Source organism: Microcebus murinus, chromosome 2 (assembly GCF_040939455.1).
Source record: "Microcebus murinus isolate Inina chromosome 2, M.murinus_Inina_mat1.0, whole genome shotgun sequence".
Taxonomy (NCBI): domain Eukaryota; kingdom Metazoa; phylum Chordata; class Mammalia; order Primates; family Cheirogaleidae; genus Microcebus; species Microcebus murinus.
This window is the reverse complement of record NC_134105.1, coordinates 121,034,351-121,057,113: the sequence shown is the minus strand read 5'-3', so window position 1 is coordinate 121,057,113 and position 22,763 is coordinate 121,034,351. Positions and strand designations below refer to the sequence as shown.

Here is a 22,763-nt window from a genome sequence, read left to right as displayed (position 1 = left end):
GGGAGACAGAGCTGCTGAGTGGGGTCATGAGCACAAGTACAGTAGACAAGGGTAAATGTGGGAAGTTCAAGAGTGAACTTGCAGAAATGAGGGTTTAATAGGATCAGGGTCCCAGGCATAGAGGGTCAAATTGGGAGATGTCACACCCAAGTCCAGAGGCCTGTGAGGGCCGGGGGAGCAGCTGCAAGAGTGGTCATGGCACCGAACAATTATCTTCTGACCCAGGAGTGCCCTTCATGCTCCTGTCCAAGCCAGAACTGGGGTCAGTCCGTAGATATTTATGCCTGGCAGCAAGCAGGGAGGAAGTGGAGAGGCAGGCACACCCTCCCACTGTCTCCTCCTTGCAGTCCTGGACCCCCCTGCAAACCTGACAGCCAGTGAAGTCACCAGACAAAGTGCCCTGATCTCCTGGCAGCCTCCGCGGGCAGAGATCGAGAACTACGTCTTGACCTACAAATCTGCCGATGGGAGCCGCAAGGTGAGAGCGTGCCGGCAAGGCGGCAGGCCATTCCTCTCAAGCAAGGTCATGTGGAGACTGACCAGTGCAAAAACCCGGGGAAACTGGAGGGAGGGGAAGGCAGCAATCCACAGGGAACGAACTAGGCTTCCCATCGTGGTTACACACCTGCAGGTGAGGAGAGAGCCGGAGAGCTGGGAGCTAGGCCTGACTCGACCACTCCCCTCTACATAAGTTGAGGCAAAGAGCTAACCCTCTCCAAGCTCGGCTTCTTCTCTCAACAACAGGGGCATCTACCCCAGCAACCTCACTCGGTTGTGGTGGTGCCTCCGATATCATGGTACACAGCAGGTTGGAAACTTCCAAGTGCATGATAGTAGAATAATTTTCACCAACTAGGCCAAGCAAGCATGAGCTGGATACCAAATTCAACAGGCTTTTGTGCCTGTCAGCATTACAAAGGCTACATCTGCATAGTCTACAGTAAAAAAAAAAAACAATTTTAGTTTTATGTCATCAGTTGAAACAGTGCATCTAGAACACAGGTTTTTAAATTTTTTTGTTAGCAGTGGAGTCCTGTTTTAAAGGAAAACCACATGCAGAAGCCAAATCCCCAGCATAGTTTATTTAAGCAGAACTAGTGTGTTTGAAGGGAATGGGGAGGCTTAGAATCCTGCTTCCTCAGCTTCTTCCTCTGCTCTCAAGCAAACCCAGTGCAGCATGGATTCAATAACCCAGGTACCTAAATTTATCCCAATATGCATTTGTGAGATAGGAGCTGGCCTGAATCTCACATGGGAGCTCTCCTCTCTGCTCATTGGCGCAGTCTCCTCTGCACTGCGGGACGGAGGGCACGGCCACTGCAGCACTGACCCAGCTGCCCGTGGATTCTGACTTCCCCTCCCACTTCCCCGTACTGCAAGCCACTCACTCCTTCCGCCTCTCTTCCTCTGGCCCGTCGCGCAGGAGCTGATTGTGGATGCCGAGGACACCTGGATCCGGCTGGAGGGCCTGTCGGAGAACACAGACTACACGGTGCTCCTGCAGGCCGCCCAGGATGCCTCATGGAGCAGCATCACTGCCACCACCTTCGCCACAGGTGAGGGAGTGGCCACCGGGATGCCCTCCTCTCCCCTCCCTGACACCTGCTCCTCAGCAGCCTCACCCTCTGCTGGGGCCTGGCCTGGGAGGAGCCCATCAAGAAAACCCTTCCATCCTCCCCCCTTTCCAGGGTCCTGCCACGAGCAGGACAAGGCAACCCCAGGAACCAGGAGCACAAAGCCCTGGTCTACTTGGACCAGATAAATGCACCAAGTAAAGACATCAGGTTCCTTCTTGTTCAGATCTTTTGCAAATGTTTGTCCAGCAAAGTCCATCCTTCCCTCCCTCCTTTCTCTGCTGCCTCTCTGTAATCAGAGACTCACCGGTAAAAGTATTAGTAGTAAACCCTCCACATTAAATCTGCAGCTGTTCTCATACACAAAGCACTTTTCCATCCTTGGCGAGGAAGACCTCATGATCCCACTGCACAGACTGAGAAACGTGGTGCATGAAATCAAAGACAGGCATAGCCAGTAAGTAGCTGGGTCTGAGCTTGAACTAAGGTCTTCTACTTCCAAATCCAGCTGTTCCTCCTGCCTTCTCTTCCCTAAGTCAGCAGAAGATACTTGGAAAATGCTCTTAAGGTATAAAAAATGTCATAATATCTGTAACAGGAAATATTATAACCTAATATCGAACTGTTGAGCATTATCGAACAGTTATCGAGCATTATCGAACAGCCAGGCACTGTTCTCACTGCAGTACATGTATTATCTAATTTAATCCTCACAACAGCCACTGTGGTCTGGACTATTATCTCTTTTTTTACAGATGAAGAAATCAGGCCACAGAGAGGTGAGGTAACTCCCCCAAGATCCCGTAGCTCCTAAGTGGGAGAGCTGGGATTTGACGCCAAATGTCCTACCTCTGGGGTCTGTGCTGTTAACTTGCCTCTCCGCCACTCCCACTGCCCAGCCCACACTCTGCATTGTCCCCCTTCCCCTTTATGGGGCAGATGTGGGCATGCGCCTGATGCTCCGACACGCTGTGCCTGCCATCTCAGAACACCAGGGCAACTGGAGCCCTGTCTATGCCCCGGGGCCCATCCCTCCATCCCCAAAGAAGTGACAGAAAGTCCCCCAGCCCCACCAGGTGTCGCCCCCTGGACTCATTCTAAATGACAAAGCAAGATGCTATCAAATATGCCAAAATGTCCCCAGTGGTTCTGTAGGGTAGTGAGATTGCAAACGAGTCCTCTTAGCCCTTCTTTTTCATACTTTTCGAAACCTCACAAAGCATATTCAATGAGCACATGAATCAGAAAAACAAATGTTTTAATTAAAAAATGAAAATAAACCCTGGTCATATAACCAAGACATGAATCCAAGATATGTCTTTACCAAGTGGAATTTAGAGGACACTTGATCTCGTTTATGGGGTTGAAGTCAAGTAGGCTGTCCTTCTATGCTTTTTCCAAGGTGTCTTGGCTCAGAACTAAGGCGTTACCTTCTTCTTGTTTAAGTTCCCTGCACATTCGCAGGTTAATTAAAGGGGCCCCCATGGTACCACTTAAAGATCCACTGGTTGGAGTTTCCATTGAATTAAGAATTTCTTTCCCATAAAAAGGACACAGATGACAGACACTTAAACAGAGCTCCCAATTTGCATATTTATTAGGTCCAAATTAATCATTTTATCCCCAAAATGCATGGGTTTCAGTGCTTGCTCATTGTAGTACACGCTTTTAATTCCCATCCTAGTGGTGCCACAGCTAGCAGTTGTGAGCAGTATGACAATGTGCCTGAAGTTTCTGTGGCATCTGATAGCTGTGCCTTGCTTCAGACCCACCTGGGCTGCAAAGGTGTGCCACCTTCCGTGCCCCTCCTTTCCCTGTCTTAGATGCAGCTACACTGCAGGCCTGCCGTAGTTTGGGTCTGGGCTCCCAAATCCAGCTGGGAGCTCAGTAGGATCAAATAAGCAGAGGATTAACAAGTCACATGGCAATCTGGAGAGGAGGCCAGAATAGTGGCTTTGCTTGTGAGACAGTGCAGGGGACCATCAGGATGTATTTAGGTTGTTTGTTTGTTTGTTTGTTTGTTTTAAAAGACTCCACTTGACACTGGGCTCTTGGGGAACAACCAATGCCCACTCACAAAGGAGAAAACTGAAGAGCCCAATTTCCTATGCGATGAGTGTAGTCATTGGCCAAGCTGCCCCGTGCATAGTTTGGAGTACCAGAGAAGGATCTTCATTACTTCTGTAGTACATGGCAAAGATATGGCCATGTTTGAAAGCTTTTACAGTTTTACTGGAAAGCTCAAATTTAAATGTAGGTCATCGATGCATGCTGAACCCTGCTGGCTTTGTCTTGGAGATTTATCAGAACCTACTGCAATGACTGGTTACAGAATGAAAAATTCTTGGACAAATAGTGCACGTGAAAGTAACTTGCACAAAGCCTGGCACACAGACATAGTAGATATCGTCGCATTGAATAGATAAATCCAGCTGCAGAGCACCAAAGAGTGCTCTGGTGAAATAAAGCCAAATGGCTTTATTCCTGATGAAGGAATTCCTGATACCCCCATGGGGATGGCACAGGCAAGGAGAAATAGCCTGCAGAGTGTGATGCCCAATGTCCCTCTGATTTCAAGCTCTGCCTGCGACCCCAGTGCAAATTTCCCTGAATACGTGACACTAGGCTACATAGTCATTTGCATGTTGATACTAATGAGTCTTCATTGCCTGTGCCACACCCTCCCCTTCTTTTTCCACCCCTGCAAGAGTGTATTTTATGAAGAAGGAAGAGAATCCAAGGGCATGAGCTTCCAAAGGGTGGGGACGTGGGTGCTGTCAGGAAGGGAAAGAAACAAAGATGAAGAACAGAGTATCTTCACTTAATGCAAGATTGGAGTGCTGCCATCTGGACCACACAGGCATGAACTGTTCTGCTGGACAAGGAGTCTGAGGAGCACCAGAAGCCTAGGTGATGGCAAACCAGGGCTAAAGGATTTAGAGGTTAATTTCTTTTTGGCGATTTTAGCATCCTTTCCAACTTCATTGACAGTACCTGAGTTTTCCACTTCAGCATCCTATGCTTAGGATGGGCTGACCTCAGCCGATCACCCTGAGTGTTTGCTGTGCCTACTCTGATGCAACAACAGAGCTGAAAGTTTGCCCCAAAGTGGCCTCCATCCATGACAGACCTTCCCCTTATCCTGGGTGGACCAAAATAAGAAATTCATTTCAAGCAAGATGCTTCCCTAATAGTCTGGAAAAGAGTTAAGATGTCAAAAAATAATAATAAAATTAAAAAGAGGGGGAAAAGGGAAGAACTGGCCCTCAGAAACCCTCAGAAACCGCCTTTGATCAAGAGGTCTTCCCCTGCTGTGTTCCTGCCACATAACATAAGTCCGTTTCATGCTTCCCATCATGTTAATGGCTTCCTCCCCTCTTGTCTCTGGTGTTCGCACAGACCCTAGGGGGAATTAAATGCAAGTAGTATGGAAGAGAAGAAATAGGGATACATTATTTATAATTTACTGTCACCTGAAATTTCATCCAAGGTCTACTTGTCTTTTAGAGACATGAATATGAATGAGGAAACGAATATTCCCCGCAGAGCAGCCAGGACTTGGTGAAATGATAGTCTGAGAGGCAGGTTTCATTGTCTCTTTTAATATTATAAAAGCAAACAAGATTCTTGCTAAAGCTTGTCCTAAGAGACAGTGAACACTATAAAATAGGTTGTCTTGACCTTGAGGTTAAGCGAAGACAATCATTTGCAGAGGTGCCCAGAGATGGGTAATGAGAAGTTTTCTTTTCTTGCCTTTGCTCCAGTCCCCACTGCCCCACATCCAGGCAGAGCTGCTCTGCAGTGCTTTGTAGGAAAAGTCTGGCATCTACTTTAGCACAAGCTTCAGTTTGTGATGCGAAAATTAATGAAGATTGGCAAAGTCTAGACTCTGGGACAATAGATAGTGGATAATGGACGTCCGCATGGTTATCGGATATTACGTTTGGAAAGGAAAGCCTCATGGTCACCATCCATAGCTATCTGCCCTTTCACATGCCACATGTCCTCCTGGCCAAGTGGTGGGCTGGTGGGGCTTCCCTCTGCTCTGCTTCTTAGAAACAGCTGGAGTTCTTGCTTCCTTGAGACAAGTGATTCCTAAAAGGAGAGGTCTAACTTCCTTTTCCTTTGGGATCTGCTGTGGAGAAGGAAATAGGGCACTAACCATCCCATATGCACAAACCATTCCCATGCATGTCCAAATGAACAGATGGACGGGTGTCAGATCCAAGTTTCAATTAATCACACTGCCCAGTGTGTCACATAGCACCAACATCAATCTCCAGCAAGGTCCCTCTCTGTATTTACTCATTTATTTACTTTTATCCCATTTCTTCTTCCTCCTTGCACAGGCAATCATTCTGATGTGTTAAATCTGTATCCTTTTGTTCATATGCATTTTTGGAAAATATTGTTATAAAATTATTTTGAATGTAAATATTTTAAATATATGCAACTGGTATTGTATTACATAACTCATTCCCTATTCTCATACTTTTTACTTAGCACTCTCTTTTAGACCAATCCGTGTTGTTTTGCATGTATATAGACTCTTAAAAATTTTTATTGATACATAATAGATGTACATATTTTCAGAGTAAACATGATAATTTATTACATTCATATAATTTGCAAAGATCAAATCAGTGTAATGGGGATATCTATCACCTTAAATATTTGCCTTTTCTTTATACTAGAGACATTCAAATTATTCTCTTCTACCTATTTTGAAATATACAATAGATTATTGTAAAGTCCAATTATCCTACTGAACACCAGGTCTTGCAAATTACAGGATTTCAGTCTTCTTTATGGTTGAATAATACCCATTATGTATATATACTACATTTTTTATCCATTCATCCACTGATGTGCATTTAGGTTGATTCCATATTTTGGATATTGTGACTAGTGCTGCAGTAAACCTTGGTGTGCATATATATCTTCGATATATTGATTTCCTTTCTTTTGAATATACTTCCATTGTGGAATTTCTGGATCATATGGTAGTTCTATTTTTAGTTTTTTGAGGAATCTCCATACAGTTTTCCATAGTGGCTGTACTATTTTACATTCCCACTAACAATGTAAGAGGGTTCCCCTTTCTCCACATCCTCTCCAGCATCCATTATTCCCTGTCTTTTTGATAGAAGCCATTTTTAACTAGGGTGAGATGATATCTCATTGTGGTTTTGATTTGAATTTCTCTGATGACTAGTGATATTGAGCATAATATACCAGTTGGCCATTTATACATTTTATTTTGAGAAATGTCTATTCATATTTTTGCCCATTTTTTAATCAGATCATTTGGATTTTTGCTATTGAGTTGTTTGAGCTTCTTATAGATTTTGGTTATTACTAATCCCTTGTATGATGGATAATTTGTAAATACTTTCCCCCATTCTTTGTATTGTCTCTTCACTTTGTTGATTGTTTCCTTTGCTGTACAGAGTTTTTTAGCTTGATGTAGTCCCATTTATCTACTTTTCACTTGGTTGCCTGTGCTTTTGAGGCCTTACACAAAAAATCTTTGCCGAGACCAATGTCCTGGAGTGTTTTGCCAATGATTTCTTCTAGTAGTTAGTTTCATAGTTTCAGGTCTTAGATTTAAGTCTTTAATCAATTATGATTTGGTTTTTTGCATATGATGAGAGATAAGGGTCTAGTTTTGTTCTTCTGCATATGGTTATTCAGTTTTCCCAACACCATTTACTTAAGAAATTGTGCTTTCCCCACTGTATGTTCTTGGTGACTTTGTCAAAAATTAGTTAACTGTAAATGCATGGATTCATATCTCGGTTCCCTCTTTTGTTCCACTGGTCTATATGTCCATTCTAATGTCAGTACCATGCTGATTTATTTTGTGGTATACATTGAAAGTAGATAGTGTGGTGCCTATAGCTTTGTTCTTTTCCCTTAGGACTGCTTTGGCTATTCAAGGTCTTTTATGGATTATTTTTTCTATTTCTGTGAAGAATGTCATTGGTATTTTGATAGAGATTGCATTGAATCTGTAAGTTGCTTTGGGTAATAGTGTCATTTTAACAATATGAATTCTTCCATGAGCATGGAATATCTTTCCATTTTTTGTGCATCCTCTTAATTTCTTTCATCATTGTTTTATAGTTTTTCTTCTATAGATCTTTCACTGCTTTGGTTAAATTGATTCCTAGTTATTTACATTCTTTGTAGCTATAGTAAATGAGATTGTTTTCTCAAGAAAACAATTTCCTTTTCAGATTTTCGCTCTTGGAGTATATAAATGCTGCTGAATTTTATATGTTGATTTTGTACACTGCAACTTTAATAAATTCATGTATTAGTTCTAACAGTTTTTTGATGGAATCTTTAGGCTTTTCTAAGATTATGTCCTTTGTGAACAAAGCTAATTTGACTTATTCCTTTCCAATTGGATGCCTTCATTTCTTTTTCTTGCCTAATTGCTCTGGCCTTGAAGACTTCAAGTACTATGTCGAATACTTGTCTTGTTTCAGATCTTAAGGGAAAGGCTTTCAATTTTTTCCCATTTATTATGATGTTAACTCTGGATTTGTCATATGTGGCCTTTATTATTTTGAGGTATGCTTTTTCTATACCCAGTTCAGTAAGAGTTTTTGTCATAAAGGGATGTTGAATTTTATTAAATGTTTTTTCTCCATCTACTGAAATGATCATATGGTTTTTGTTCTTTGGTTCTGTTAATGTGATGTATCATGTTTATTGATGTGTGTATGTTGAACCATCCTTATATCCCTGGGATGAATCTTACTTGATCATGGTGAATAATCTTCTTAATGTGTTGTTTAATTTCGTTTGTTAATATTTTGTTGAGGTTTTTTGCATCTATGTTCATTAGTGCTATTGACCTGTAGTTTTCTTTTTTTGTTTTGTCCTTGTCTGGTTTAGGTATTAGGGTATCAGGGTAATGCTGACCTTGTAGAGTGAGTTTATAAGTATTCCCTCCTCTTCAGGTTTTTGGGTTTTTGAGGGTTTTATTTTTTTATTAATTCGAATAGAATTGATATTAGTTCTTTAAATGTTTTGTAGAATTCAGCAGTAAAGCCATCAGGTCCTGAGCTTTTCTTTGATAGGAGACTTTTTATTACACTAGTCATTATTGGTTTATTGAGGCTTTCTATTTCTTCATGGTTCAATCTTGGTAACTTGTATGTGACCAGGTATTTATCCATTTCTTCTAGATTTTCCTGTTCATTGGTGTATAGTTGTTGATAAAAGTCTTTAATGATTCCTTCCATTTCTGTGGTCTTGGTTCTTACATCTTCTTTTTCATTTCTGATTTTATTTATTTGGGTCTTCTCTCTCTTTTTTTGTTGTCTAGCCAAAGATTTGTCTATTTCACTTATCTTTTCAAAAAGACAATTTTTTCTTTCATTGATCTATTTTTGTAAGTCTCAATTTCATTTTTTCTGCTCTGATCTTTATTATTTCTTTCCTTCTACTAGTTTTAGGTTTGGTTTGGTTTTGGTTTTCTAGTTCCTTAAGATATATCATTAGGTTGTTTACTTGAATTTTTTTTACTTTTCTGATATAGGCATTTATTGCTATAAACTTCCCTCCTAGTACTGCTTTTGCTGCATCTGATGTTGGTATGTTGTATTTCCATTTTAATTTGTTTCCGAATTAAAAAAAAAATTCTGAATTTCTTCATTGACCCATTGATTGTTCAGGAGCATATTGTTCAATATCCATATGTTTGTATATTTTCTGAGATTTGTTATTGATTTCTTGTTGTTGATTTCTAGTTTTATTCCTTGTAGTCAAAAAAGATACTGATGTGATTTTTACTTTTTTGAATTTGTTGAGACTTGTTTTGTGACCTAAATAGATACAGTCTATTCTGGAAAATGTTACATGTGCTAATGAAAAGGATATATATTCTTCAGCAGTTGGGCAAAATGTTCTGTAAATGTCAGTTGGGCCTGTTTGGTGTAGTGTGTAGTTTAACTCCAATGTTTCTTTGTTGATTTTCTGTCTGGATGATCTGTCCACTAATGAGAGTGAGGTGTTTAAGTCCCCTACTATTATTGTATTGCAATCTATCCCTCCCTTTAGATCTATTCATGTTTGCTTTATATACTTGGGAGCTCTACTATTGGGAGCTCTACTGCATGAATATTTATAATTTGTTATATCCTCTTGCTGAATTGACCCCTTTATCATTATATAATGACTTTATTTGTCTCTTTTTACAATTGTTGATTTGTAGTCTATTTTATCTGATAAAAGTATAGTTACTTATGCTTTTCTTTGGTTCTTAGTTGCATGGAATATCTTTCTCTACCTTCATTTTCAATCTAAGTGTGTCCTTAGGTAAAAGTGGGTTTCTTTAGGCAACATATGTTTGGGTCTGGTTTCTTTATCCATTCAGCCACTCTATGACTTTTAATTGGAGAACTGAGTCCATTTAAATTCAGTGCTATTATTGATAAGTAAGGACTTATGACTGCCATAAACTGCTTGTTTTCTGGTTGTTTTGTAACTCCTCTCTTCCTTTCTTACTATCTTCCTTTGTGGTTAAGTAATTTTATCCGGTTGTATGTTTTAATTCATTGCTTTTATTTTTAGTGAATCTATTATAGGCATTTGCATTGTGGCTACTATGAGGCTTACAAAAAACATCTTATAGATATCATAAGTTATTTTAAAGAGATAACAAGTCATCTTAGATCAGAAATGAAAGAATAGAAATGAAGAAATAAAACTGGGAAAAAAACGCTACACTTAAACTCCTCCCCCTTGTTTTTTGACTTTATGTTGTCTCAATTTACATATTTTTATATTCCCTATCTTACAACAGGTTGCTATAGCTACTACTGTTTTTGATAGATTTGTCTTTTGGGCTTAATATTAGAGTTATAAGTGAATTTCACACCACAATTATAGTATTAGGGTATTTTGGCTTTATCTGTGTACTTAATGTTACCAGTGGGTTTTTGTTTTGCTTTTTTCTTATCTTTTCTTTTTTTTTTTTTTGAGACAGAGTCTCACTCTGTTGCCTGGGCTAGAGTGCCATGGCATCAGCCTATCTCACAGCAACCTTGAATTCCTCTTGAACTCCTGGGCTCAAACAATCCTTTTGCCTCAGTCTCCCGAGTAGCTGGGACTACAGGCATGCGCCACCACGCCTGGCTAATTTTTTCTATATATTTTTAGTTACCCAGCTAATTTCTTTCTATTTTTAGTAGAGATGAGGTCTCGCTCTTGCTCAGGCTGGTCTCAAACTCCTGATTTTGAGTCATCCTCCCACCTTGGCCTCCCAGTGTGCTAGGATTACAGGCATGAGCCACCACACCTGGCCTACTGGTAGGTTTTATACCTTCAAATGTTTTCTTTATGCACATTAGTGATTATTTTTTCTTTCCTATTAGAGAACTCCTTTTAGTATTTCTTGTAAGATTGGTCTGGTGGTGGTGAATTCTCTCAGCTTTTGTCTGTGAAAGACTTTCTCTCTCCTTCATATTTAAAATATAGTTTTGCTGAATACAGTATTCTTGAATACCAGTTTTTTTATTCTCAGCATTTTGGAAATATTGTCCCACTCTCTCCTGGCCTGTATGATTTCCATTGAGAAGTCTACTGGGAGACAAATTGGGGCTCCTTTATGTTATTTACTTATTTTCTCTTGTTGCTTTTAGGATCCTTTGTCCTTGACGTTTGAGCATTTGATTATTATATACCTTGGAGTAGGCTTATTTGGGTTGAATCTGTTTGGTGTTCTTTGACCTTCTTGTACCTGTACCTGGATATTTATATCTTTCTTTTTTCTGTTATTATTTGCTTGAATAAGCTTTCTACCCCTTGCTCTTCCTCAGCTCCATCTTAAACACCAGTAATTCTTAGATTTGGTCTTTTTGAGGTAATTTTCTATATCTTGTAGGTTATCTTCATTACCTTTCATTCTTTTTTCTCCTCTGACTGTGTATTTTCAAATACACAGTCTTCAGGCTTGAGCTTGTCTTCAAGCTCACTGATTCTTTCTTCTGCTTGATTCATTCTGCTATTGAAGGCCTGTAATTAATTTTTCAGTTTAGCAAATGTATTTCTCAGTTCCAAATTTGTTTGATTTTTTATTATAATTTCAATCTGTTTGTTAAATTTCTTTGATAATTTCTTGAATTTGGGGAAGTGTGTGTGTTATCTTGGAGAACACTTAGTTTCCTTAAAACTGCTTTTTATGAATTCTTGGTAGGAGAGTTTACATATAGCAGTCTCATTAGGGCAAGTCACTGGTTCTTTGCTTTGTCCATTTGGGGAGGTTATAGTTCCATGTTTGCTACTGTTTCTCATGGATATATGTCTACGTCTTTGCATTGAAGTCTTAATTATTTATTCCAGTCTTCTCTGTCTGGCTTGGTTTGGTTTTTATCAGATATGTTTGCTTAGAGATTCTTTGCAATTTACCTGTTATCTTTTTTTCCTGATAGATTGCTGTGTCCTCTTTGGCAATAGATGGCATGTTAAGCCTAGGTTTGCCTCTACTTTAGGACACAACCAGAGTGCCACCAGTCCTGAATGGGAGAGGTCCCAAAGGGAATATTCTGCTAGTGTGGGAAGGCTGGCTAGGAATTTATGCTCAGAGGACTTGTGGAGCAAACCTATAGCATGTTGCTGCTGAACAGCCACTCTGATTTGGCATCTCCTTTGGCCAAGTTACAGAGCAGAGTTCCCAGGGCTGGGGGTGGTAGTCCCCACCCACCACCCACCCCATACATACACTTTGTCTCTGGCTGTCTTCAGTGATATTTCTCCATGATGGCACTCCTTATGCTGCCCCATAGGTTAAGGCAGGGACAGTCTCTTACTAGGGAACCCAAGAAGGTGGGGAAGATGGTTGTCCACCTGATCTCACTTTTTCCAGTGTACAAACTGTAAATCAGGAAGAAATTTTCCATGCACTTGTTGCAGAGAAGATTGAGGGAAAGGGCATCACAGATGTAGAAATTTAATTCTCTTACATCTTTGCAGAGATTTTTCACTTCTTTATGGCCCCAGAAATGTTTTGCCCTCATATTCGAGTTCTAAGATGTTGCTGTTGATAATGTCAGCACTGTATATTTGTTTTTGGCTTTCTGTGGGAAGAAGCAAAGCCAGCTTGCTTCTGTGCCACCATTTTGAAACCTGTATGTGTATAGTCCTTTGGTTCTAACTTGCAAAATTCTGCATGGTATGCGCCCATCACATTTTACCTGTCCATTCACCCAAAGGTGGACATCAGATTGTCTCCAATCTTCCACCACCTCAAAAGATGCTGCTGTAAATGCCTTGTACATGTGCACTTATGGATCAGTGAGGCAATGCCATTGGCATATATACCCAGAAGAGGAATTGCTGGATCTTAGGGCATATGTTTACATAATTTAACTAAGTACTGCTCTCCCATATGGCTGTACCAGTCAACACTCTCTCCAACAGTGCACGAAGGTTCCTATTTCCTAATGGTATGCATCATTCCTAATGACTTGACATGGTCCAGCTTTGTAATTTTTGACAATCTCATAGGTATAATTGATATCTCATTGTTTAAGTTGAATTTCTTTAAACAATAATAACAATAATGAGTTTGAGTTTCAATATCTCTTCATAGTTTTGTCAGCCTTTTGAGTTTCCTTTTTCTGTAAATTGCCTTCTCATATAGTTATCCATTTTTCTTTTCTTTTTTTTATTTTTATTTTGGAAACATTTTTCTATGGAACCTCATCAGGGTTCCTGTACTGAATATGTATTAGCTATTATTATTTAAGCTTTTGAAATCTTTCTTAAGAAGTCTTTCCCTGCTTGTAAGCCAAAAGGTAGTCTTCAATACATTCTTCTATTAGCTTTCTAGATTTATTTTTGATAATTAGTTTATTTCATATGTGGTACTAGGTAGGGATACAGTTTCATTTTTCATTCTATACTGTACCAGTTTTCCAAACATTATTTATTAAGTAATCCATCTGTTCTCTATTGGTTTGTGGTGCTTTATTGTATATTAAGTTTCCATATGTACATGGATCTGTCTCTGACCTCTAAGCTCTGTATTCTACTCCATGCTCTATTTATGTGTTCTTTTGCAAACACAACATTGTGTTTTTATATCTATAGCTTAATATCTTACTATGTCATAGAACAAATTTCTTCAGTTTTCTTTTTCAAGGTTAATTTACTATTTGGTGACCTTTATTTTTCCATAGGCATCTTTGTTTATAAAGTTTAGTTTATCAAGTTCCCTAAAAGAAATTTCAATTTGAATTGAGATTAGAATCACAATAAATTTATAAATTATTAACAATTTGGGGAGAACTGATATCTTTCTAACACTGAGTCATCCCTTCCAAAAACATGTAATGTATCTTCATTTATTCAAATCATTCTTATGAACTCTATTAAAACTAAGTAGAGTTTTAAATTTTTTCTTTATCTTCATAACATAAATATTCTTTATGTTATTGGCCAATTTTTGAACATTATATAATTTTTATTGTTTTGTGACTTTTATCTAATTTAAAAATAAGTGTTTTCTAGTTGATTATTGCTGATGTAAATAAATACTATTGATTGTTTTGTCTTGATCCGGTATCTAGCAATCTTGCTGAATACTCTTATTAATTCTAATTATCTACTGTTTCTGTTATTATTTTTAGGTAAATGTTTTATACATCTATAAATAATGACAGCTTCATTTCTATGCTTCTAATTCTTATACCTCTTATTTATTTTTCTTTCCTTATAATATTCGCTAGGACCTCCAGAACTATATTAAATAGTCACAGTGATATTAGGTAATCTTGACTTGCTCCCGTTCTGAAAGGGAATACAACTAAAGCTTCATGTTGCATAATCTTTCCTAAATCTTCATTTTTAAACCTTGTTTAGATAAAAAGGCTTATTTAATTTTTTCTAAAATAAAGAAACTATATCATTGGCTAACCTTAAATAAGCAAGAACATTGCTTAGATTTGAGGTCTAAAACATTCATGAAGTTATAGAATTTTCTTCTATTCCAAATGAAGAGTTTTTGTAATAAACTTTGTTGCTAAACTTCTTCAAATTATTTGTGTGACACCAATTTAGTTCATTATATGATTTTTTTGGTTAGCTACTATCTGTTTAGTCTTTTCATATCTACAATCATAAATGAGGTTGTCCTATACATTTTTTGTATACATCTCTTTATTAGGTTTTGATATCCCTGTTTCACTTACCTCATTCTCTAAAATATCTGGACAGTTTCAGCTTTCACTCTTTTTTCTCTTTTCTATTTTGTATTTTATTTTATTTTGAATAATTTATTTAGGACAGAACTCATCACTAAAACCACCTGGGCATGTTTTGTTGTTGTTGTCTTGTTTGTTTCTTTTGGTTTTTCTGGTTTTGTAATGGGAGAAATTTGACTACCACTTCTAGGTTTTTAAAATTAATTATTTATCTAAGTTATTGATTTCTTCAATTTTGCTCATTTACAATTTTCTAGGAATTTATTCATTTCGTCTGAGCTTTAGAATTTAGTGGCCTAAAATTCTTCAAAAGACTTTTTATTGTTTTTTATCTCTACTGTATCTGTAGCTATTTTCCCTTTTTCATTTAATTTTTTTCATTTTCTATCTTTATTTCTTAATCATTCTTGCCAGTGATATATTTCTCTTATTAATATTTTCAAAGAACCAGATTTTAGATTTCAGATCCATAGTCAAGTTTAATTATCTACATTAATTTCTTAAATGTATCAACATATAGTATCCTTTTTGTAACAATGAAAGTACTTGAGCAGGCTGTCAAATCGCTCAGGACTCCTCCTCACTGCCTACCCCCTTCACCTCCACCCAATAAACCCTGTCTAGATTTTGGCTCTGAGTTGTTATGGATAGGCTTTCTTTCTCTCTTCTTTGATTACAGCCTTTCATTTGAGACAAAATAAGAAATTTTCCTCAGTAGTTAATCACTCTTACTTTTCATATCTTCAGGGTTTGTCACTCTTGTTATTTGTGTAATTACTCTAAATTTTCAACAATGGATTTTGTAAGGGAAACCTTCTGAAATCTCATATGCCTGAGGAAATTTTGTGTTTCTTTTTCATACCCTCACATTTGCACTGCAATTTGATCAGATATACAATACTAGGTACAAATATTTGTTTCCATCATATTTAAACATAATATTCCATTGTCTCCTCGTATCCAATGTGGCCATTAAAAGGCTAATGTCAATATGATTCTTGTTCTTCTGTAGGTGATCTCCTCTTTCTTTCTGGAAGCTTTAAAAATGTTTTTCTTTCTTTTTGTAAGGCCTACATTTCATTATATGTCTTGAAGTTCATTTATCTTTTTGTCTTCAGCTTGACACTTTATGAACTCTTTAAATCTGAGGTGCTTTCTCTTTAATTCTGAGACATTTATCTTCATTATTTATTTAAGCATCTCCTCCTGTGTTTATTTTTCTTTTTAGGACTTCTATTAGCTTTATGTTGAAATGGATATTTGGGTATCCTCCAAATATCTTAGCTTTTTATGTTTCCTTTCTCTTTATCTTTTTTTTTCAATCTTCTCAAAGAGTTCCTTAATCAGATCTTCCAATTCATTTATTTTTAGCTGTATGTAAATCCCTTATTCATCCTATATACCATATTTTTACTTTATTATATTGTCCATACCTAATATTTCTACTTAATTCTTCAATTTCTCATTCTTTTTCATATTGTTAATATCTCCCCTTACCTCTTTCAGATAAGGTTATCATGCTTAATTTAAATTCTGTTCTAATAATTCTGCATCAGATGATCAATCTCATACTTCTATGGTCTTTCTTTTACCATCCCCTTACTCTTCACCGAATAGATATTCTAGCCTGTGAGCTCACATTTCTTTGGGGCATGAGCTCCTCTGTTGCATCATGCACATGTATTAGAGAAAGACCACACACATGAGAAGGGGTAGGTAATGGTTACTCCATGGCAATAAGAAGGAGAAGCTAGAATAGAACTTCAAAACTTTCTTCCAACATCCTCTCTCTTTTTTGGTAATGTTTTGTTTTGTTTTTGTATCAGGGTAATGTTGGCCTCACTGAACGAATTGGGAAATATTCCTTCCTTTTCTATTTCCTGGAAGAGATTGTACAAAATTGGTGATAGTTATTCTTTAACATCTTAGTAGAATTTATCATGAAGCCACCTGGGCCTAGAGATTCTTTTTCTAGAGGTTTTGAAGACAAATCCAATTTTTAAAAATAGTTACACTGTTCAGGTTATACCATTTCATCTTGGGTAACTATTAGGAGATGGTGATTTTCAAGAAATTGGTTCATTTCATCTAAGTTGTTGAATTTATTTACATAGAATTTTTTCTACCATTCAATAGGACAGGGACATGTGATCCCCTATAGGGAGGCAGTGGATTTTTTCCAGCAGTGATACGACCTACCATGTGTTGTAAGATGACATTGTGAATGTTATAGAAGCACCTTATACATTACTATATACAGTATTTGATCTGGCCCATTTTAAGTTGCATTGACCCAGATGTTGTCAGAAAAATCTAATTTTAATTTATTTTCTCATAATCATAGAGGAGAGATATAGTGCTCACATGGCATCATACATTTAACAAATACTGCCTGAGCGTCTACTTTGGCTCAGACACTGTTCTCAGTGCTGGGGATAGAGTGATGAACAAGATAATCCAGGTGACTACCCTCATGAAACTTACATTCCAGGGGATAAGGCAGTGGGGAATAGAAAAAAAGAAAGAAAATAGGACAATTCCAAATAGTGATATTATTGGGGAAAAACAAGAATAACAAAGTAATGGAATGGAAACAAATGTGAAGAGCTAACTTCTAGGAAAACTCCTATGATAGGAAACCTTTCCTGATTATGACTTGCCATTTTGTCCCCCATCCCAGACCTTGGTCTCAACTAGGGTAGTCAGAAAAGGTGAGACATGTAAGCCAGAACTTGAGTGATGACAGTGAATCGCACAAAGAGCAGTCCAGGCCTGTGGAAGAGTAACTGCTACACCCTCAAGGGAGGGATAAGTTTGGCATGTTCAGTCCATTAAGAGAAAGCCAGTGAGGCTGAACAGCAGTGAGAGGAGGGGTGCAAGACACAGCTACAGCATGCAGGCTTTGGAAGCCATCTTAAGGATTTTGGATTTTATTCTAATTGCAGTGAAGAAGCCATTGGAGGGATTTGGGCAAGCAAGAGATAGGAGGAGATAAGATGGCATTTACATTATAAAAAGATCACTCTGGTTGAAGTGTAGAGAATGAATGCAAGTGGGGCCAGGCAGCAGTGGGGAGCCCAAGTAGAAGGCATCACCAGGATCCAACCCGCTCCCCGCCATACTGAGCTATGAGCCATAGCGCGAGGCCAGGCGGGCAAGTGCCAATCTGTGGTCAACCTAATCTGCCATGAAATCAGGTCTTCCCAATAAATGAATCCAGGAAATAAGATGACAAATTGTGTCAGAACATTCCTCTACTCCCAGGTTGCCTTTAGCTGACCTTTGAAGGGAAGGTTTAGAAGCCTGCTGCACTGGCCCTGGGTAGAACGTAGGTGGCCGACAGAGCTCGAGAACCTTCCTCAGGAGCTCTGCCTAAGATGAGCGCACCAAAGCTATCTATCGCTCAGTTGGTTTTGTGTTCCCATTCCCTCCTTAAAGTATGCTGTCACCTCTCCTCCTGGGTCCCCACTACTGTCCCCTGAATGGGGTCCTATTCAGCCCCACCCCCATCTAGTCCATTCTCCACATCACAGTGAGAATGAGCTTTCTGAAAAATTGAGCTTAAAGTCCATCAACGGACTCTTCCTTGTACTGCCTCCTTAAATGGCACGATCCGGTCCCTGCTTCTCTTCCAGGGCTCTTGCATCCAAACACACGGCTCTTGCTCTGTCTCCTGCTAAACCCCTAGTTTCCCAATGGGTCATGCTTCTGCACGGGCCTGGAAAACCCTCCTCCACTATCGTGTGGCCAGCTTCTATATCCATTCCTAAAATAAGAAGCCTTTTCTTTTTTTTCTTTTTTCTTTTAGCATATTATGGGGGTACATGTGTTAAGGTTACACATATTGCCCATGCGCCCCTACTTCCTCGAGTAAGAGCATCAAGTGTGTCCATCCTCCAAGCGTTGCACATCTTACTCGTTTGGTTGTATATACCCATCCCCTCCTCCCCCCACCACCCTCCTGACACCCGATAGATGTTACTCCTGTATGTCCACTTAGGTGTTGATCCGTTAATACCAATTTGCTGGTGAGCACATGTAGTGCTGGTTTTTCCATTCTTGAGATACTTCACTTAGTAGAATGGGCTCCAGCTGTATCCAGGAATATACAAGAGGTGCTATATCACCATTGAAGAAGCCTTTTCTGATTAGGACTTGCCACCCTGCCACACGCCAGACCCCCACCCTTGCCAGCCCAGGCCTCTCTGTAGGCCGCTGCCCAAGCTTTGCTAGCTGCCTATGTTTGTCATTTTCCCAGAGCACTTAGATTAGAACTCAAGATTATATTTTTCTCTTTCTCCCGCCGGAGTGTGAGCAACCTGAAAGGTGGAACTGTGTCTTCTCTAGATCCCCATCTCGTAGCCCAGTATTTGGAATCCACCAGACACTTCCATATGTTGTTGAATGACTGAACAAGAGAACAGACAGGTAGATGCATTGGAAGATGCCGTGAGGAGGCAGAGGTGTAGGTTTGACAGCACCAGTGGGCTCAGCAGGTAACCTTGGCCTGTCCGCAGGCTCAGACTGCCCCCGCAGGTGAGCCAGCTTCTTTGCGAATGTGGATTATTAATTCTAACGAGGGAGAGCCAACCATAAGCGCACTCCTGGGGAAAACCAGGGTAAGTGCTGGTAGCCAGAGGGGCCAGCCCTGCCCTGTGGAGCAGCACGCTGTGCTGTGTGTCTGTGGAGACAAACCTGACGAGGCTGTTCTCGAGAGAAATGCTGGCATCAGGCCTCAGTGCTGACGCTGAGGCCCTGCAGTGGCAGTGGGCAGGCACTCTCCAGAGCTATTAAATCGACCATTGTAAAGGCTGCACCCAAGGATCCGAAACTAGTGTGGGCAGGGCAGGGACAGAGAAGTCCTTGCCCTCTCCCCGGGCCGGCTGTGGTCACGGAGCTCACTCCACTCCACTCAGCATTCAGCCTCCAACGCCCAACGCCAACCAATTTCTGAGCAATTCTTCCGTGAGTCCCCTGTTCCCGTTGACCTCACAATTTCATCCAGAAACACTTAACCATGAGACACTTCAGTGTACCGATCGCTTAGTGCTGCTTTATTCTTAACTTGGTAATCATCAGAGCCTGTGCTAAAAGATAAACAAATAAATAATACTTCCTCCTCGGGCCAGGCTCCAGTTACTGCTCCAAGGCAAGAAAGGCCTTCCAGATTCGCTCTTGGTCTTAAAACTTCTGCCTTGGGAACAATTTCTGGGATGATCTATGCTAGGGTAAAGGTGAGCTTCTGATGATATTAGATGGTGTGACATCCAGAGAGCTAGGAATGCCTCAAGTCTGCCCTGGCAGCTTCCTCGGGTGTATGAAGCCCCAGTACTGTCACACTGAGCACGCACAACAGGAATAAGTGCTCTTTATTGTTTGCTAGGCCAAAGTCCAATAGCCCCCAAAGCAGAACGAAATGAGAAAAACTGAAACACAAGCCTTAAACTCGAGGCTAGATAGAATCTCTCATCCCCTCTCCTTCCCATCCCACCCAATAACCCTTGGCACCAGCCCATCAGGACATACCTACTGAGAAAGGGAGGGGGAGAAAAAAAGAGAGGGGGGAGAGGCAGGGTGAGTGATTCAACCTACAGCATTCATCCACCCAGCCATACGGATCTCTAGGCAGAGAAAGTAGACCTCAGGGCTCCCTGGGCACTGTCTAGCTGACCGATTCCATCTCTCGGCCTCGCAGAGAAGAGGAGAATGTGCCAGAACAAAGTGGAGTTCAAGTCCCGCTGCTCTCCCAACTTGTCTGAGGAGCTTTGGTAAAATCTGATCCCCGAGACCGACCCCTGATACTCTGATTCAGTAGATCTGCATGCCACAGAGCCCAGGAATCTGAATTTAAATAAAGTCCCAGTTTGAGAACTATTAGTGAGCCTCTGCGTTCTCTTACATGGTGACAAGAATAACAATTTGATCAAGGACTGGTAGGGTGAGGCAAAACTTTGGTACTGTCAAAGGCAGTTGTAGGTAGGAAAGAAGTGGTTTCATGGTAAATGTCGTGTCTTCTCCAAGCTCCCAAGATGTGAAGATCCAGGTTGCTGCTTCTGACAGTCTGCACAAGCAAAATGCTTGTTGGTTGTGTTTACAGTAATGCCACAGACTAGATTACAGCCAACTGAGTCTATTAACAAGCAGGTGGCCTTGCCATTTGTCCAGGACGGGGCGGGGCACCTGTCAGCCTCACGTGTACTCGAGAGGCCCCCACCCTCCCCACCCCCCACCCCCCCAGCCACCCCCACCCCCGGCCCAGTGCTAGAGGCTCAAGGAAGAAAGTGTGATCCTCCTCTCCCGGGGTGCAGTCCCATCCAGCTTTTTGGCACCCCTTAGACAATACTTTTTTCTTAAGATAATTTTATTCCCATTTTCTGACTTTAAAAAAATTAATTCCTCTTTGTATGATAGCCATTCAGGTATTCAAAACTCCACTTCTTCAGAACAAGTCATCTCACTTTACTGATATTTGTTTGTCATAGGTCTAGCTTTAATGTAACTAATATGTTTGAGCCTTTTAAATGTATCTATAACATGGATATCAAATCATTTACATTATCGATGTGAAGACACCTGTATAAAATCATTTCTTTCCCGAGTCTGAAGCATGGCTTGGTTTGATGTGTGTATTCGTAGGAGATTGCTGTTTTGAGACTGGAGGGAGATGTTTTGTTGGGGACACATTGGGTATTGGAAGCAACTTGGGGGTCTGGCTCCTTTAAGAAGTTGAGTTGATTTAGTGAAAAAACCTTTCTTTGAGAGAAAGGGCCTATTAGTGCATAAAGTAGGAGTGAGCGGAGATCAAGAACATTATGTGCTGATGTTCTAAAATGAGAAACTGAGGCAGCGAGGGAAGAGGGAGAAAGGGAGGCAGACAAGCTGGTTGCTCCAGAGACCAGGTCTAAAACGGCCTGGAAGCCAGGAAGTCACAGCAACGCTCCCAAAGCAACAGGGACAAGGGACAGAGGCGTCTCACACCTGTCCCGAGATGTAACTAACTTCCGGGAATAGGTGGGACCAGGAACTTTAAAGAGTTCTAAGACACGAGGGAGCTAACAGGTGATAGCTTTTCTGTAGCTATTAAGGAAATCAGTGTGGAGGGTAAAGATATTTAATTTGAACATAGAACTTGTTGTATTTAATAGAATATAGAACTTTGGAGCTTTATATGCTTATAAGATAAATACAGATATTAATTTATCTTTTGCTGTACAGATAGATGGAGTTTCCTTCTTTGTGAAATAGGTCTGTGATCTGCACCAATCTGCCTTCCCCTCAAGTCTCCTGCAAGAATTAAATGCAAATAAAAATACACTTCGGAAAAGACAAGTTCGATAGAAATATATTATTATTATTATTATTATTATTATTATTCCCTGGATATATTATTCCCTGTGGAAGGCAATGCCTTTGTTCTAAACGACGTTAAATGGGCGCCCCCTTTAGCCTGGCGTGGCAGCAAGCTGAGGGGCAGTCCTGGCCTGAGGGGAAGACGACTCACCTCCAGAGGGGTCTTGTATAAAGGCCACCGAACTCCAACGACCTCTTCCTGACATGGAGGCTTCACTGGCCATCTGTGACGGGGCCTGAGGTGGCCAGGCTTCCAGTGAGGGTGCTCCGTCGCTTCCTTGTGTGGCACTGCACTGTCACTTACTGTGACCCACCAGCGGGCCTTCCAAATGCCCTATGCCACGCCCGTAGTGCGCTGGTTCTGCCACCAGGGGACACTGCAGTGACCGACACGGGAGTCCTCCTGGGCCTCTCTGCAGGACCCAGCAGTTCAAGGATGCAGAACCGCGTGAGTCGCAGCCGGTCTTCCTTGACCCAGGAGATCATTGTACGTACAGAGCACCCAAACCACTCACGCTGCAAGCTCTACCTTTAGCCTGCTCCTGCAGTCCAGAAAAGCTCCGCCCGTGGGCCTTCTCTGCTTCTTGGTTTGCCTGCTAAGCATTAAAATTTGCCCTGAAGC

General features: G+C 40.4%; 1 protein-coding gene across 1 annotated transcript in view; it reads left to right on the top strand.

The window, feature by feature from the left end:
- TNR (tenascin R) overlaps positions 1-22,763 on the top strand; it is a 389,837-nt gene that overhangs the window by 356,046 nt on the left and 11,028 nt on the right. Inside the window, exons 17-18 of the mRNA XM_012765050.3 lie at positions 348-478; positions 1,424-1,556. Of these exons, the coding sequence (XP_012620504.2) occupies positions 348-478; positions 1,424-1,556 (264 nt within the window). The remainder of the gene's footprint in view (positions 1-347; positions 479-1,423; positions 1,557-22,763) is intronic.